This window comes from Passer montanus, unplaced genomic scaffold, assembly GCF_014805655.1.
Source record: "Passer montanus isolate IOZ18808 unplaced genomic scaffold, ASM1480565v1 scaffold19, whole genome shotgun sequence".
Classification (NCBI taxonomy): Eukaryota; Metazoa; Chordata; class Aves; order Passeriformes; family Passeridae; genus Passer; species Passer montanus.
The window spans coordinates 10219458-10236957 of NW_024366480.1; the positions used below are offsets into that span (position 1 = coordinate 10219458).

The 17500-nt window shown below is 40.4% G+C and overlaps 1 protein-coding gene across 9 annotated transcripts in view; it reads left to right on the plus strand.

The window, feature by feature from the left end:
• The window catches only part of PPP4R1 (protein phosphatase 4 regulatory subunit 1), a 65126-nt gene that overhangs the window by 45179 nt on the left and 2447 nt on the right, over nt 1-17500 (plus strand). For all 9 annotated transcript variants that reach the window (XM_039706093.1, XM_039706096.1, XM_039706095.1 and 6 more), the window contains 8 exons: nt 7029-7204; nt 11867-11962; nt 13208-13393; nt 14901-15062; nt 15555-15655; nt 16010-16130; nt 16230-16364; nt 17200-17341. In XM_039706093.1, coding sequence (XP_039562027.1) covers nt 7029-7204; nt 11867-11962; nt 13208-13393; nt 14901-15062; nt 15555-15655; nt 16010-16130; nt 16230-16364; nt 17200-17341 — 1119 coding nt within the window. The remainder of the gene's footprint in view (nt 1-7028; nt 7205-11866; nt 11963-13207; nt 13394-14900; nt 15063-15554; nt 15656-16009; nt 16131-16229; nt 16365-17199; nt 17342-17500) is intronic.

A 17500-nucleotide genomic window follows, 5' to 3' on the forward strand; every position in this document is an offset into this window, starting at 1 on the left:
TCTAATTAGCATACATGCAAAATGAGGCAGATTAAGAGGGTTTTATTTTTTTAATTATCAGTGTGAATTATGGTTTTCTTTTTACACATTTTCCGTTTGATTTGGATGAAATAGTCTCCATTTTTTTCTGCAAGGGCTTTTTTATTGCAGTCACATGTATACAGCTTTAATGAGACAAGTGTGTCAGATCAGGCTGATAATTGATCTAAGCCGAGTTCTTGAAGTGAACACACATTCTCCATTTTAAAAGCTCTTGAAGAATGGAGAAGGGTTTCATAAGTGTGACAAGGTGGTGGAGCAGCTCTTCAGAGACACCTCCTCAGCTAAAAGGACTTGGCTCTTCTACAGATACTTACTGGAAATAGGTTTTTCTTGGTGTTCATATGCCGAATAAATTCTAAGACATATTGGGCTTGAGTGTTGCTGTCAAAAAGTCTGGAGGTGCCACTAAGGAGGAAGCCATGTTGTTTTGGAGCTGAAGAATCTCTAGGAGGGAAGCATGCCTCTATACCAGAAAAAGTAGGAGGAAAAGAAGGGGCATGCTGGGGAAAAATATTTTAGAATAAACTGATACTGCTTTCAACTTTGTTTTATTGTTAGTAGGTTGATATGCTAATAACTTTTCTTAAATCCATTTTGTACTTTTATTTAATAACTTGTTAAGTCGGCAGATAAAACTTTGCTTTAGGAGTGCTTTGGGCACTAAGGAAAGAGGTAAGAAAAAATTTCACCCTTGCTAATGACTTCAGTCTTCATATAACCCATCTCTGAAGCCAGCTGCAGAAGCTTGCAGTGCTGTTCAGGTTAACTTTATAAAGCTGTTGTGCCTATAGTTAGAGAACATACCTTAGTGCATAAATTACAGTGGTTTATGTAAGCATGTAGTTGTACATCCAGAATCGTCCTGTGTTACGAGTTTGTTTATCATGTGTTCATGTCTTGTTTTGGAGCAGGTTTTTGGAATTCTTTTTGTTTGTTTGTTGGCCTCTTGACTGGGTGTCAGGAGATATTCTGTGGAGTTATTGACCAACATTTGCACATTTAAGTGTAAGAAAACTGTTACTAGGTTGTCAACACCATGGGTTCCCCCACTCTGACTTGGTCAAGGCTGTGTAGTGAAACCCCATAAAACATTCCTCCTAAATCTTCTACTCTTTTTCCTCTTGCCTGTGCTCTTGTTATTCAGTCCGAGTACTTGAGAAGCTGGAATTTAACAACATGCCAGTTTCAATTTAGTAACATTGCAATTTTAATTTTGCACAAAGTGCAAGTAATATTAATTTTGCATGCTTGTCTCAAACACTGTGGCACACACAGAAGTGGTAGAGAATCCAGACTGTAGTCTCTGAGTAGCTGACTTAATGCCTGTGTTTTGAATCTTACACTTGCCAAATTGTGACAAAAGGTAGGCTTGCTCTGGGGGTGATCCAGAAGATCAGAGCCCTGTCTCTTTGCTCGTGGCAATATAATCTAAAACTGTTGTTGCAAACTGATGCTATAAATATTCAGTCAAAAGCTTATCTTAGTTTGTTTTCATGGAAATTTTATGAAACTACCTAATTTCACAGATAATTTTGTCTCCAGTATACATGGCTTACAATGTATGCCAAACAGCTTTGGTCCCAAATGGTCCGTAGGGTCTTACCCTGCCTGCACTTCCCCTCTCTGCAAAGCTGGCCATTATGTTTTTGAGTCTTGTACTGTGAGTAGGCTTTGCTTTGACAGCAATGACTGAGCAAGCTAGGAGGGTTTTTTTTCCTCTCTTTATTTCTTTTTAAATTCCTGTGATCTTTTTCTTGCACTTATTTTCTTCATTGGCTTGCTGTCACCTAAGTCCTGGACTCCTGCTTCCATGCTGTGCTCCTGTCTTTATTGCTGCATTCCCAGCCAAGGGATGGGAGTGGAAGATGCTGTGTTCTCTGTGGTGGGTAAGTGGAGGCCTGCCATACTGGAGAGCTTCCATGGGTACACATCTTCTGGCTTCTATAGCAAATTGGCCAAGGATCCTGAAGGCATGACAAGATGAAGCGTGGTTTGGGAATGAGACTGCAGTGTATGATGTTTTGCATGTATCAGTAAGATAAAGCTGTTCAGATGACCTTGTCTCTGGCTGTACCTTGCCTATCTATGCTTGACTGTGCAAATTCAGTAGCCTTCTTTTGACATGGGTATTTGGTTATTTCTTTTTTCTTTTTTTTTTCTTTTTTATGTTTTAGAAATTTATGAGAAGAAGAAAATTAATTCCTGTTGTGTAGAATCATAATGGCACAGGGTTTTTAAAGTTTCTTAAGATCATAGTGAATTTTTATTATTTGACTTTACAGGATATCTAGTGATGGTAATAAGGTGCTGTTCTTCACTAGTCAATCAGAGGAGGTTGATTATTTCTATTTTGCTAGTTGGTTTCAGAGCCCATCCCTGACAGCTGAGGCAGATGTGATTTGGTGCTGGAGTTCAGCCAGCAATTATTTTTTCTGAGTCAGAAAAAGATGAGGTTTTTTGGGTTTTCTTAGTGGTTTTTTTTGTTGTTCCTTCCTCCCATCACCCTCTGCTTTGCACTGGATTTTCATCTCTAGCAGCTACTATACCTTTGTACCCCTATCCCCTTCCCTCCACTTGTATTCCCCTTCCTATTTCCTTTTTTTTATTTTCCTTTCTCTTTCTTTCTGGGTTTGGCATTCCTCTGCTTCACATGTCCCCATTCACCCTTCTGTGTTGTGTGAGTTGCTTCTCCCCTCACCTGCTTGCATCATTACAGCAGAAGTATTGAGAAATAATAACTCCGTTTTTATCTGAGGAGTACCTGAGTGTACCCTGCCAATGGGAAGAGTCAAAGGAAAGGCATCACCAGGTTGTGCAGCCCAGAGTATGGCATGTTCAGTGCATATCCCCATCTTCCAGATGTCTTGGATGCCAAACACTAAGGGGTCACTGTTTACATACACACTGGTCATGGTTGTGTGGTTTTGGTTTGGTGTTTTGTGTTGGGGGGTTTTTTTTGGGGGGGTGGTATTGGTTTGTTTGGGGTTTTCTGCAATGCACCTCAATAGAGCTATTTCTGTTTCAAGCCTTTGGTTCAAGGCATGGAGACTGATGAGATCTCCAGCAAAAACAGTTCTTTAACAGTAATCAGTAACCATCATAGAATATTTTTTTCCCTAATCTCGTTCTAAAGAAAAGGATAAACTGCTTCACCTGAATCTCACTCTTCACCTTGGGGCTTTCCTTCCAGAGCTAGCTTATTGCCAAAGTGGTAAATCTGAGTAATAGGTGGTTGAGCAGTCAACAACCAAGATAGAGATCCTGTCTTCTCACAGGCAAACTGCTGGCTAGCAGAGCTACATGGGCTGTGCAAAGTTAAGCACTGCTATTGTAATCCCTCTCGAAAGGACCTTTCCAATCCACTGGCCAGACATCTGGAAGGTCTCAGACTGGGAGAATGGGAACTTGCACGTTCCTGTGAAGTATGCCAGCTTTTTAAAAATTATAACAGGGTCTTTTTTCAGGTCACGTTCTTCCAGTTCCCTGAGACTGCTGCTGTCTTCACTTCCTTCAGAGTTCGCTTTTCTTTCCTCAGATGTTTTTATTCTTTATTTTTCCTTCCACAGATGCTTTCTTCAACTGGCTTTATCTTACAGTCTGCATAGAAAGGGCTAAATCATGTAATGTCAGCTTTCCTTAATATTATTAGGGGGGATAGGGGAAGCCTGGCTTGCAGGCTACTGAGGCTAACTGTGGCCTAAGCCAGTTAGTTACAAGCTGCTTTGCCAAAAGGAGACCTAATATGGACAAACCAGCCCAAATGTGGGGTCAATTGATCCCATTCCCTTATAAGAACTATGTTTATAAGTTAGGTTAGTGGCACTGCCTGCAATAAAAGTCTAAAATATGTTGTTAATGGAACAGGTGAGGAGTAAGTGGAGAAGAAACTCTGTTCTTCTGTTTTAGTTACGTCATCTCTGTGCCCATTATTGCAGCCCATAGCTTTTGCCTCTGAGTAAGAAGTAAGGCTAAGGAAGGCAGATCCTTTAGAAAAAAGAAAGAAAGGAAAAATAAAAAAAAAGAAACATCAATGTCTTCTAGTGAAACGTCAGGAAAAACAGAAAACAACAATAAGGTTTATTGAAAGAACAGAAATTCCCGAAAACCGAGAAATTCAGTAAGACCAGACAAAAATGTGGCTTTGAATTTACAGATTGTACCAGTTATTTTAGGATGCAGGTACAGTAGCCAAGACTAAATATTTTTTGTTTAAAAATACATCTCACCTGGAGCAAAAGTTGAAGAAAGAGTTAATTAATGGTCTAAGATCCAGTGAACATTGCCTTTATCTGAGCAAAGCAGTTACCTGAGTTCTGTGCTATGTGCAAAACTGGCCTTTACACTCCCGTTTTTACTGATGGTAGTTGTGAAGGCTGGTTAGCCAGAATTCCCTTCTTGAAGGGGAATTCCTGAAAGGGGAGCCTTATCCTTTACTTGAATTTGAAATGATTTTCTGCAAACCACTGCCTGTCTCATGTCAGTAGGAAATCTCTTCATGAGAGATGAGAAGCAGCAGTAATGCTTGGCTCTTCTTTTAGCTAGGACCTGAAGGTGTTTATGGACTAAAGGACATTCACCTTTCAGTGAGTGGCAGCACTTAAGTCACAAATAAGCACTGAAAGAAGAAAGAAGGCACTTGCCAGTCAGTGAAATCCTTGGGAGTTTGGCTTCTCCTGTCCTTCATCCCCACATCTTGGGATTGTAGAATTGACAAGAAGCTGAGGAAATGCACATTTTTGCCATATTCCTTCTAGGGCAGGCAGAGGAAATCAGGATTGGTGTTGCCTCCATCCTGTTAAAGCAGCCCCTAAACAAGGGTGGTCCAGGTGTGCAGGCTGACAGTGGGGCATGGGTGGGGAATATGTCTTGGAAAATTACCAATTACTGCTGTAGATACTTTTGTTACTGTAAGTAATATTTGGTGCTCTCTGTGGATTTTTCAGAAAATACATAAACAGTGTTGAAGCAGTATGTGTTTACCTAGTAGGGTAAGCTTTCTTCACTTTTAAGTGAAGGTGAGAGGAATGAATATTTTTCATGAAGTTGTCCTTCATATTTTTCAGAAAATACATAAACAGTGTTGAAGCAGTATGTGTTTACCTAGTTAGGGTAAGCTTTCTTTGCTTCTAAGTGAAGGTGAGAGGAATGAACATTTTTCATGAAGTTGTCCTTCACGAAAGGGGTCTTCAAGAAAAATATCTCAATGTACAGCAGAATTATTTTTCATTTCCTTGTTTGATTTCTCTAAATTAAAATAGTTTGAAAATAAGCCAGGCATTTCTTGCTGTAGCATAGCCACTTATTTTGCCTGGTTTTGAGGGTGGTTTATTTAACATCTAAGTTTTGGAAAAATTTATTAACCTTGATCTTTTTTATCCTCATGGGTCTTAGAATACACAAGTTCATTGTCAGTGAAGTAATACTTAAAGGGTAAGGCTGTAGCAGTTTTATTAATATTAGAAACTGTAAAATTCCTTATTTTTATATATTTATATGTAAATTATAATACATATATTTAAACTATAGTTTTCATATGTTTTATAGTGGAAGTATTAGTATTATGTTGGTTACACTTTAAGTTTTTCACATTTTGTTTTTCCTGTTGTTGAGGAATACAGTAATACAGTGAGAATATCCTTGGGTTATTTTATCAGAGATTTGACAGAGTTAGAGAGTTAGCATTGTGTATTGTAAAGACTTGTCTTTATTCCTGCTCATCAGACTCTACCAACAAACCAGTGAACCCACGGTGTGTTTCCAATTTTTGCTAGATTTTGCTAAGGCTTCTAATCTAAGATTTTGCTGAGTTAACAATTTTTGTTTCTTGTAACAGTTGTATATCATATCTGTTTCTTCTATCTACAAATGTGTCCAACTTTGTTTAGTACTTGATAACAACCATATTCAAAATGCTGGAGGGAGAAATTCAGATTTCTGTAGTTTAGTATGGCAATATGGGATTAAAAAGAAGCATATGGGTTGTAGTGTAATTTCACAGTGAACATTTAAGAAACCTTGGAAAAGACAAAAATCTATGAGGAACAGATCTTCCGGATGGCTGGATAAATTTAATAAGTGAGGAGATTATTCCTTCCTGCCTTCTTGGAAAGAAGTGGAGGAGGAGAGTGGCAGAGTAGATTAGTCTGCACTGAATTCTGTGTCACTTGCAGCTGAGATTGCCTCTGATACCTGATATCCAAGGAGCATTGCTCAACAAAGCTTTTTCTAATTGCCAGTAAACAGAGGGATGGAAAGCAAAGCACTCTCAGACCTGCTGGATCTTTTCCAAAAGAGTGGATAGCACAGTATGAAGTGCTAATGCCTTCTTTAGATGAATAAGAGAACATCATACAGTGCAACCTTCTTATTTGTTTGGAGGATCCAAGAAGGCTGAAGTATTTGGTCTGGCATCTTTCTATACAGATTTTGCTTTAGAGTTGCTATTAAAACGTAAGAATTTAATGAAGATATATATAGGGAGGAACAATCTCTCAGAACTGAAATCCTTTGTGTATTACAAAACCTGTTCTCAATCTTTATTTGAATTACTTTGTCCCTTTTTCTTAGTCTCACCTCCCACAAATGGCCCCGTCTGTAAGTTAATATTCATGGGCTGTTCTGTCCCAAAAAACCTGTTTGCACCATTAATATTTACTAAAATTGTTAAAGAGCCGATCCTGCCATTACAGCAGTCTCCTTATTCATCTCGAATTACGGGGTTTGTTTGTTTATTTCAGCTTGAGGGACAAATTTCACTGGACTGTGGTTTGGTTGAGTACCCTAGAAAAAGAGTGGGGTGTTAATCTAGCACTTAATTGCTCACTAGTTTGGGATTTACCAATATGATCTTAAGTTGGTGTACCTCTCCTGTAGTTCCTCTGCCATCTTTCAGTTAATTAGTCTCTGTCTAAAAGGTGAATCTGTGGACTTGCTAAAAGTTTTATTGCGGTTTGGTCTCTCATGTATTTCTCTTTCGTGTACTGCAGCACAAGTGGAGGTGTTGTCTGCTGCACTCAGAGCATCCAGTTTGCACCCTCAAGAAGAGACAATGGCCAGTGTTGGCAAGGGAACAGATTCACAGACTGAACTAACCATCAATGACCAACAAAGTTTTAAACCTATACTGGGTGATATTGTGCCTTTAATTGGTGACACTGTAGAGGTAAGAAGAGAGTTTTGTACTTTGTTTTCCCATTAGGATTTCCAGGGCTCCAGTAACAGAGCTGTGATTTGCATTCATGTGATGATTGCAGCCAAATGCTTTCTACTTTTGGCTGATGTGGCATTCCCTTTTGTTGGATGGTATTGAAGTGCTATACTAAAATGAAATGACTTGTGTTGGGTGCCTTTGTTTTTGCCAGTTCTGTGCTTGTCCATGTAAATTCTTTCAACTGTTTCTGTTAAAATCTCTGTTGTGACTGTTGCATTTGGAGATGTTTTAATGCTACCACATTTTATTAATGGGAAAGTGCCTTGATTAAAATAGATCCTGTACTGATAATGAGTGAATCTTCTTCTCCAGTGCCCCTCCCTGAACCTGGAGAATGAGATACTTTGTTCCCTGTGAATTGATTTATGATTGTTTACTGGTCTGCATGAGAGAAGTTCAGGACCTGCAACTGAGATGTTGTGTGGACTGAATCACAGAATCACAAGGTTGGAAGAGACCTTCAAGATCATTGAGTCCAACCCATGCCCTAACACCTCAACTAAACCATGGCTCCAAGTGCCACATCCAGTCTTTTTTAAACTCATCCAGAGATGGTGACTCCACCACCTCCCCAGGCAGACAATTCCAGTACTTTATCACCCTTTGTGTGAAAAACCTTTTCCTAATATCCAACCTATATTTCCCTTGACGCAGCTTGTGACTGTGTCCTCCCATTCTGTCAGTTGCTGCCTGGAGAAAGAGACCAACCCCCACTTCACTACAGCCACCTTTCAGGAAGTTGTAGAGAGTGGTAAGGTCACCCCTGGGTCTCCTTTTCTCCAGGCTAAACACCCCCAGCTCCCTCACAGGGAGTTCCTCACAGGGCTTGTGTTCCAAGCCCCTCACCAGCCTCGTTGCCTCCTCTGGACGCAGTCACGCGTCTCAACATCCTTCCCAAAGTGAGGGGCCACTGGACACAGCACTCAAGGTGTGACCTCACCAGTGCCCAGTACAGGGGGAGAATGACCTCCCTGCTCCTGCTGGCCACGCTATTCCTGATACAGGCCCGGATGCTGTTGGCCTCCTTGGCCACCAGGGCACACTGCTGAAAGAGAAAGTTACTTTAGCAATCAGTAACATCTTGAAGTTTTTTTAATTTACTTCTTCAGCCCTTCTCCCTGTTCCCTGCCTGACTGGTATTTGATACTCTTTTCTGTTCTTTGCTCTGTCAGGCCAAACCCACTACATTCACTGTATATAATGCCACAAGCTCAGGTGGTATTAAATGCTGTTGCTGTTGCAGAAAGCAATGGTTCCAAAATAGGCTCCATAAAACCAGAGCAAGTGATTTGTTGAATCATACTACTGAAATTGTGTTTTTCAGATGAAATTTTGACAAGTATCTTTGAAACGTCTAGGAGTTAATACCAGTTCATACCAGTTAATACCTTCTTTAATTAGAGCGGTGTTTCTTGATGGCATTTAATTAACTTTTTCTCTAAGCTGTTGGACTACCATCAAGACCAAAAATATACGAGGAGTTCAGGAATGTGACATTTACTTGGTTACTGCTGGTGATACACAATTGTAATTTAACTCTACAAATGTGGTTTGTTTCAAAAATACCAGCCTGTCTCCAATTTCTTTATGTCAGGCTCAAAATGCTTTTTTTTATTATAGGATTTCTTCTTTCTAATGCTAACCTAAAATTACAGTGTACATTTATTCTCCATTCTTAAGAATTTTGGGGGATGGTGAGGGTGGTGTTTGTGCAGAGGGACCTGTCCTGTGTTTTGTGTTTTTGTATACAGAGTATAGTGCTAACAGAAAGTTTAAGAACCAGCCACATTGCTGGTATATGTTGATTTTGCATGTTTCAGTTTTACACTTTAAAAGGATGGTCTTAATCTGTCAGTTTCTTGTTTGTTACTGGCACTGAATCAAGTCCTCATTTTACAAGTGAGCAGATATTATAGAGGTGACCTAGAATTCTGGGAATCAAGCTGTGATCTGTTGAGCAAGTAGACTGTTGCCCCTAGCAGTGAAGAGACCTCTGATTTTCATAGGTGGTTGATGGGATTTTTTAGTTTAGTCAGGGTTTTGTTGATTTGTTTCTTCTTGTCTTTTCTTGAGTTTTTTAAGTCTCAGCATAGCAGTGTGTCAGTAGGGTACTGGACACTTGAGAGAAATCAAACTCCAGCATTTTGTATTTGAATGCAGCCTGCACGGTTCTGCCCATACACCACTAAGCAAAACCACAGGCTGCTTGTCCTTTGGCAGCTGTATTGGCTCATAAAGGAGTTACTGCTGCATGTTAAAGAGAGATTCTCTATTCAAATGAAAATAAATGATGTAATAGAGTGGACCAGTAAGATTTTTGGGATATGATGAAGCTTGTTTGTTGAGGGCAGCTGTTTATTTTTTCTCAAGAGGCACTGTTTTTATTTTCTTTAGGTTATATGTTCTTTATAAGGGTTGATAAGGGGATGAATGTTGGAGTCTGTTTTTATTTGGAGGTAGAGGGAGAATGGAAGCTGGGCTAAAACGTTCCCACTCCTGTCTGGCACAAGTACCTCTCTCTAGTAAGAATAGGATGGATGCCAGAAGGAGAGGGACCCCTGACACTGGCCACTTCTTTGTTTGGGCCAGCTGCTCCATCAGGAAGCACCAGCACTGCCTGTCCTGGTGTGCAGCCCTTGACACAGAGCAGAGATCTTTGGAGCACAACCCCAGAGCTCTTGTTACACAGCCAAGGGAAGCTTAGCCTTAGAGATCTCTAAGGCCGTGGCAAAGATTTTGCATTTGGTACACAAGAAGCTTTCAGGCTAAACCCTGCTGAATTTTTATGTCCTGGCTCTGTGCAATGCTCAGTTTGGTGTGTGCATGGAAAAAGATGGAACTTCATTTTTGGGGATGGAGATAATGCATAACCTAAGTACTGACTGATGGCTGTTGTTCTTCTCTGCTGAAGCTCTTCCTCTCTGGAATGCATATTTGACTTTGAAAGTGGCTGAGTGAAAACATTCCCATCTGTGATACCCTCCATTATATTCAGTTGTTTGACTGGTTCAATCCATAAAGTGTGATTTTATTAAAGCTTAAGCTTTTGGAACTGAGCAGGGAATGTAAGATGGAGTCCTTTCACTTCTATTGTAACAGAATGGATGACTAACCTCTGCATCCGTGCAAACTGGCAGCTCATGGAAGGCACTGTGGCTAGGTGTACTGGCTGCCTCATAATTCCTTGATTTGCAAGACATCAAAACTGGTGACTAGCAATGCTGAAAATAATCTCTTTTTCCGGGGGGAAAAAACCCAAACAAACAAAAGGCTAAAAAAGAGTGAAGGAGGAATTAACTGTCAAACTAAAAATCCTGCAGAGATAGTTTTCCAAGCCTCTGGAGGTTTTACAGTTGGAGCTGTGTGCTGCTGGACACATTTAGTTATGGAGTTGCTTGCAAATCTGTTCTCCCCTTGGGTCTTTAACACCTCCTTGCTGCTGCTTCCTAAGCCTGACAGGTGACATGGGCTGCTGTGGCAGAGATACGCAATTGCCTCACAGCTCTGCCTGTTCTTTATCACCTGTAATTATACCTCAGCAGCTAAAATTACAGCCCAGTGCTTAGATGAAAGCAGCTCGTGGAGAAGGAAAAAGCAACTGTCTGAAGTCAAACCAAGGAAGACAGATTATATGCTGGAGGCTTTTTTTGGAAGAAATTTGTAGTTTGCTGGAAAATTCTCGTTGTCAAAATCTGAGCAGCTGGTGGAAGTAGGCGTGTTCTGGTTGCTTGTGTTGACCCTAGAAGCTCACCCTGCAGCATTTGTGAATAGATAGACCTTGGCTCAAATCTAGCAAAAATGCTTTTGTCCTGTTCCAGCACACAGCAGCCTGATCTACTTTTCAGATATTCATTGCATTCTGCTTGAGATCCATGGTTTGTTAGCAAAGCCCATCGTATCTGGGGAGCTGCACTTGTACTGAAAGCGTTGATACTGCATCCCCCCAGCAGCACAGCTCATTGCATCCCATCACACCTCTGCCACTCCTCAAGGCCCAGATGTGTAGCCAGGGTGCTAAAATGATTGCTGAAAAGGATTTTAATAGGGCTGCTGAGAGAAGTTATTGCTCTTGTCAGCAGCTGTGGCCAAGTAGGACTCAGTTTTATAAGGTGAAGCTTGTCCAGAGAAGATTATAGAATAATCACCTCCAGGAAAGGTGCAACAGCATGAGTCTTATCAGGTTCTACTCTTCAGTGTGAGGGTGGCTTTGTTATGACCATTTTCTAGCACAGATCCAAAGCAACAAATCCATCAAAATCAGCTGCAGGTGGTTTCTTACTTTCCATTCAGGGGAGAAGCAAAGGGCCCATATGTTAGTTATATTTTCCTTAATGCCGTCTCAAAAGTACTCCTCTCCTGTGATTTTCATTCCATAAGAACCAAAATGGAGCAGAGTAAGAGAAGCTTCTGTTTGAAATTGAAAGCAGATTTATCTTGCAGACCTTTTGATTTTGGGCTGCAGCAAAATGGTATTTGATATTAATGCATATATTCCTTTAATCTAAGAAATAGACTCTGAGGCAAGGCATAAAGCACTTCTTTATGTTGGTATTTGTTTTGTGTTTAATCTTAGAGTGTGTTTTATGTGACCTTTTATTTTCTTTTTTTTCACAGACTATGGATTCTACACTTCACTATATTCATAATGATTCAGATTTGAGTACCAACAGTAGTTTCAGCCCTGAAGAAGAAAGAAAATCCAAAGTACAGGTAAATGACAGTGACTTCTGGTTTTCCTATGTGTAGCAGATAAGTGGAGTTTTTTTGAATATATATGGGTATTTCCTTTATCCCCTTTTTCATTCAGTCATTTCTGACATGATCTAGTTTCTGTTAAATATCTCTTAAGTAGTTTTAAAATAGTCCTTGTTTTCAGAGTCAATGGCTTCATTTAGCAGTTGCTTCTGTTACATTTATGCATGAGAGATGACAATATTATTTTGACATGAGATAACACTTGTCATAGATTTTTCTATGGTTTCCTTTGGTTTAGTTTTTGATGGGAACCGTGCTGTAATGGGAATTAAGTTGTTGAGGAAACAGGATGGGTTTTTTTATTGCATGTTTTGAGAGAAACCACCCCCACCCCTTGATAGCTTTTTGCAGAGCAGTTTTGGGAGTGTTTCATTAAGCTGGAACTGCCTCTGATATTTTTTCCAAATGGAATCAAATGTTTGTTGTTCTGTAGAGTGCATCAGTGTGACTCCTTGACTGGGAACCTCAGTCCCTGCTTGTTCTTGTCAGTGGAGCTATTCAGCAGCTGTGTTAGGCAAATGCTCTTGTGCACCCCTTAATAGAGTCAGTCCCTGACACAGCTGAAGCAAAGGCAGTAGTAAAGAGGTTTTCACAGAATTTTGGTTCAGATGCTTTGATTCCTCAGTGGACAGAAGGATAGTTCTTCACCAGAGATCTCTTTGTCTCTGGAGAAGCCTCTTTCTCCCTGTTGACTGTTCAGGGAGTCTGGGAGCAGTTGAACACACTGTACTCCCTTCCCTGCTCCCCAAGGCATTTTAATTTAGTTTTCTTTTTCCACCTTCTAAGATTTTGAGAGAATTAGGAAAGGTTTTTTGAGCAAATCACATCATTTGCTGTTTTACCTGTCTTCATGGATGACATAAAATGGCCAATTTGCACAACATGTGAGCCTGAATGTTTGCAAAGGGTAGAATGCAGTCTTCCCATTTCCTAGACTCCCTAAAGAGACTTGTCCATTTGCTCTACTCTTGAGTTGGTCTGCATATTTCCAAATAGTCCCCAGTCATGTTATTGTTTCTTTTGAACCTTTTGGTGGAACTTAGCAGATACAAAACTGTTGTGCTCTTATTAAGACACTGTAATTAAATAATATTCTGTAGTTGTGGGGAAAAAAGTGGGAAAAGATTGCCCAGGAATTATGTGAGCCTTATGAGGAGGCAGTGGAAATAGCGTGGATGCTGTGCCTTTGTCTTGCTGCAGGATGTTGTACCTCAGGCCTTGCTGGATCAGTATTTATCCATGACTGATCCGTCCCGCGCACAAACGGTGGACACGGAGATCGCCAAGCACTGCGCCTACAGCCTGCCCGGCGTGGCACTGACCCTGGGCAGGCAGAACTGGCACTGCCTGAAGGACACCTACGAGACTCTGGCATCTGACATGCAGGTGAGCTCAAGCAGTGAGCAGTCTGAAATGCTGAGATGTGACAAAGACTAGTTGGAACCTCTGTAATGGTATCTCTTGTTCACTGGATATTGGGATGCTGTGCTTTTTACACAGAGCTTTCCGTCCCTGGGATTATCCTATAAGGAATGATGGTGCAGTGGTTGTTTCAGAGGAAGCAAGGCGGGGGTGTGTGGTGCTCAGGCAGTACAGAAATGGGCTGGTTAAAGTGGGAGATGGATCTCCAGTAGGAAAATGAGGACAAGTTTCTGATTTCCTGTGCATGCTTGAGATCTTATGGCAGTGTCTGGGAGCCTCCTAGGTTTGAGAATTTGGGCTGTGCTGTGTGTGAGCAGACATGGCCCTGCAGGCATGTCTGGAGCTCAGTGAGTCAGCCTCACACCAGGCCTTGGTGCCACATCCAGTTAGTCATACAGGAATAACATTGCTATCACCATGCAGCAGCACTGCTGCTTTAAAAACAAATCCTGGAAATAGCAGCATTTTCCTTGTCGTCAGGTGGTAAGGAGGTGGCTTTCTGCATTTTGTGGTTTACAGTTGTTTCCCAGACCTCCTTTGTTTCCTTTTTTGGAGATGCTCTTTTTATTTTTTTAAATATTCTCAGACTGCTTCACCTCTGTTGAACTTGCTTCTTGCTCTGTCAGAGCAGCATTTCTCAGTGATACATTGTGAGTAATTTTATACATGGCTATTGCTCATGTTTTCCAGGCTCCTTTGCAGCCATTAAAAACAGCCAGCTAATAAATTTAAAACACAAGTATAAACAAATTGCCCTGTGTTCAGAAGTGTCCAAAGCTTATCGCCAGTCTAATCTGAATTAAGATTGCATCACCAAACCAGGGCAAAAGAACAGTGCCCATGCTAATTGGAAAGTGCTGGTTAAAGAATAGCTGCTATTTTATTTTTAAAATACTTTCTTGAAATAATTACTCAGATTAAACAATGTGCCCTCCATTTAGGGTGTCTGAAAGCTCCACTGGTCCTTGGGCTGCTAAGCACTGAGTGTGAAAGAGACTTTACCTATTATGGAAGCAAAAATATCCCAGCTGAAATATTGTGGGATATATATATATATATATATATATATATATATATTACTCATTTAATTTTAAAAACAGAATGAGAGAGTAGTAGCATGAAACTAATTTATGCTGAAGACTTTAAAGGAAAAAGTAATGTGTGCAAGAGTACTGATGTCAGGTATACTATTTTGCTTCCTAGCACCTGGAAAATGAAAATACTTTGATGACTTATATTTGAACAGTTCCTTGATATTCAGGTGGAAGAAATGATACCTTGTCATTTGTCTTCTCTTCCATTTTCCTTTTTTATTTCATTTCAAATTTCCAGTGTAATTTTCAATTTTTACATGAGACACTGTAAAGATATTTGTAAGTAGTGGAGTTTGCTGGGAGCCCAGCTTGGATACCGACCCTCAGGTTTGACTGGAGCACTTTGGATCAGTAACATTGTTTTATTTATGTTGCAGTGGAAGGTTCGGCGGACACTGGCATTTTCTATACATGAACTTGCCGTCATCCTTGGAGACCAGCTTACAGCTGGAGATTTAGTTCCTGTCTTCAATGGCTTTTTGAAGGACCTAGATGAAGTGAGGATAGGTGTGCTTAAGCACTTGCATGACTTCCTGAAGGTATGTCTGTGATCCTGCCCGTGTAACTCTGTGGCAATCTCTGCAGATATCTGTTGAATATATGTTGCAAGTGATCTGTGTTGCTGCTGCTTTATTTTCTCTGAAGAGCTTTGTTCATGTTTATTCAATATATGATTTTTTTGGGGGGACTCTAATCTGCCTACACGGCTTACTTGTCAAATTTCTGTAGAGGTTTCTCTGTAACTACCTCATTTCTGGAGCTGAGAGACACAAATCCTAAAACTATCTTTACTGTTTACGCCTCCTTTCTTAGAGTAAAAGGAGAGCCTTGTCACATTTTCCTCTCAGTAGTTCCCATGTGATTTTACAGTCTTAAGCATTACAGGGTTTAGCCCAGGAAAGCAACACTGTTGCTAAAGATTTAAGGTTTTTAAGTAAAAAGAGTGTTTCATTAGTTGTATTTAAAGCTCTTTTTCTGTCTGCTGATTGTAGCCTGTAGGTCTTTATGTAAGTTTGTATTTACTGTTTCAGCTCCTGCATGTTGACAAAAGACGAGAGTATCTTTATCAGCTTCAGGAATTCCTGGTGACTGATAACAGCAGGAACTGGCGTTTCCGTGCTGAGCTGGCTGAGTATGTGGTTTTCAGAATGATTATTTTCATTGTTGTGGATATTTTAAAATGTGAAAATCATATAATAGATGTTTTGCAGTGTTATTCCTAATTCAATTTTTGATTAGTAGATGGTCCTTCTCCTCCTCCACGTCCCCCTTGCTTAAAAATTCCCGGTAGTTATATTGTCATTGTTGTGAGTAAGTGACCCACAGTCCAGATGATGACAACTGAAAAATAGATTTTGCTTCCCAGTAACTTCATTATGGCCACACTGCATATTTGATGGGTGTTGTCATATAAATGATGATACTCAGTCAAGCTGCCTTTTTTCTTACTGTGATATACTCTTTTGGTTCTTCTTCCATCTTGTAGGCAGCTGATTTTGCTCCTAGACCTGTACAGTGCCAGGGACATCTATGACTACCTGCGGCCCATTGCTTTCAGCCTCTGTGCAGACAAGGTGTCCTCTGTCCGCTGGATTTCCTACAAGCTGGTAAAGCAATCTCAATAATTGGGATGTCAGACTTCTCAGGGTTGGTGGTCAGGAGGCAATTTTTTTATTTACTTGTTTTTTTCTTCTCATTTCTTCAAGGTTAGTGAAATGGTCAAAAAGCTGTACATGGCTTCAACACCAACCTTCGTGGTAGACCTCATGAATGAACTTGTTGAAAAGTTCTGTAGATGCCACAAATGGTCTGGTCGGCAGACTTTTGTCTTTATTTGCCAGGTGAAATGTCTTTTCATTTATATTCTGGGGGTTTTGGGGAGGTTGATTTGTTTGTTTTTGTTTGAGAGGTGGTGGTGATCAGAATTAAGGGGACTGGAACTCTGCAGCTGTCCCCTGACACTATATTGGTGAATATTTGAGAACTTTGTTTCCAAGGGAATAGTTTCATGGTTGTTTTTTTCTGTTTCTGCATAGATCAGCTTGACTGCATATTTAGCTTAGTATATTGGCACCAGCTCATCAAATCTGATATTGAATATAAGAGCACAAGTGTAGCAAAATAATTTCTGATTTGGGAAGCTGCTTTGTTGCTCAGTATGAAGTGAGATTTGTATAATAAATCTTTAGAAATCAATCAGTAGCTGCTGCCTGTACCTCTTCAACCAGCTTGTGCAGCTTGGTCAAAACCCAGTGCATTCTAGCAGAGCAAACAGGAGTTGAAACTAGCTGGGATCCCAAGGAAATGGTCAAATTTGGAGGCTGTAGCAGAGGTGTAGGCTGGGAGCCACTGTGGCTGCTGCCCAGGTGGACAGTTCTTTGAAGTGTTTGGAGAAATGTGAGCTTTGAGCTTATTTAGAGAAATGTTTCTGTATAAGAGGTGTTTATTGATATTAACCATTTTTGTCTCAATATAGTATCTAGTTCAAACAAAGACTAAATTAACTGTGAGAAGGATTGTAAAGGTCTTCTGCTTTTCTTTCCTGTTTTCAAGTGGTACAGTGATTTAAAAAAAAATAAAAGGGGAAAAAAGGGAGTTCCAGGTTTCTGATTATGTGTTGAGATTTCATCCTCCCTGTGCTGAAATTTAATGTCATTGCCTCTGTGTTCCTGCCAGACTATCAGTGAAGATGACTGCCTGCCCATGGACCAGTTTGCTGTGCATCTGTTGCCACACTTACTACACTTGGCATCTGACAAGGTTCCAAATGTTCGAGTCCTGCTCGCAAAAACATTGAAGCAAACCCTTTTAGAGAAAGGTTAGTGGCAGAAGGAGTTGCAGTGGGCTGACTGCATAGGGGTTTTTTGTCCCTCAGTTTTCCTAAATTCACCTGGGAAGGAAGAAGCAACATCAGATGTGGGCTGTTGTTGCTTTTACCATCTCTTTGGTGTGAGATGTTACCTTGGCTGACATGAAG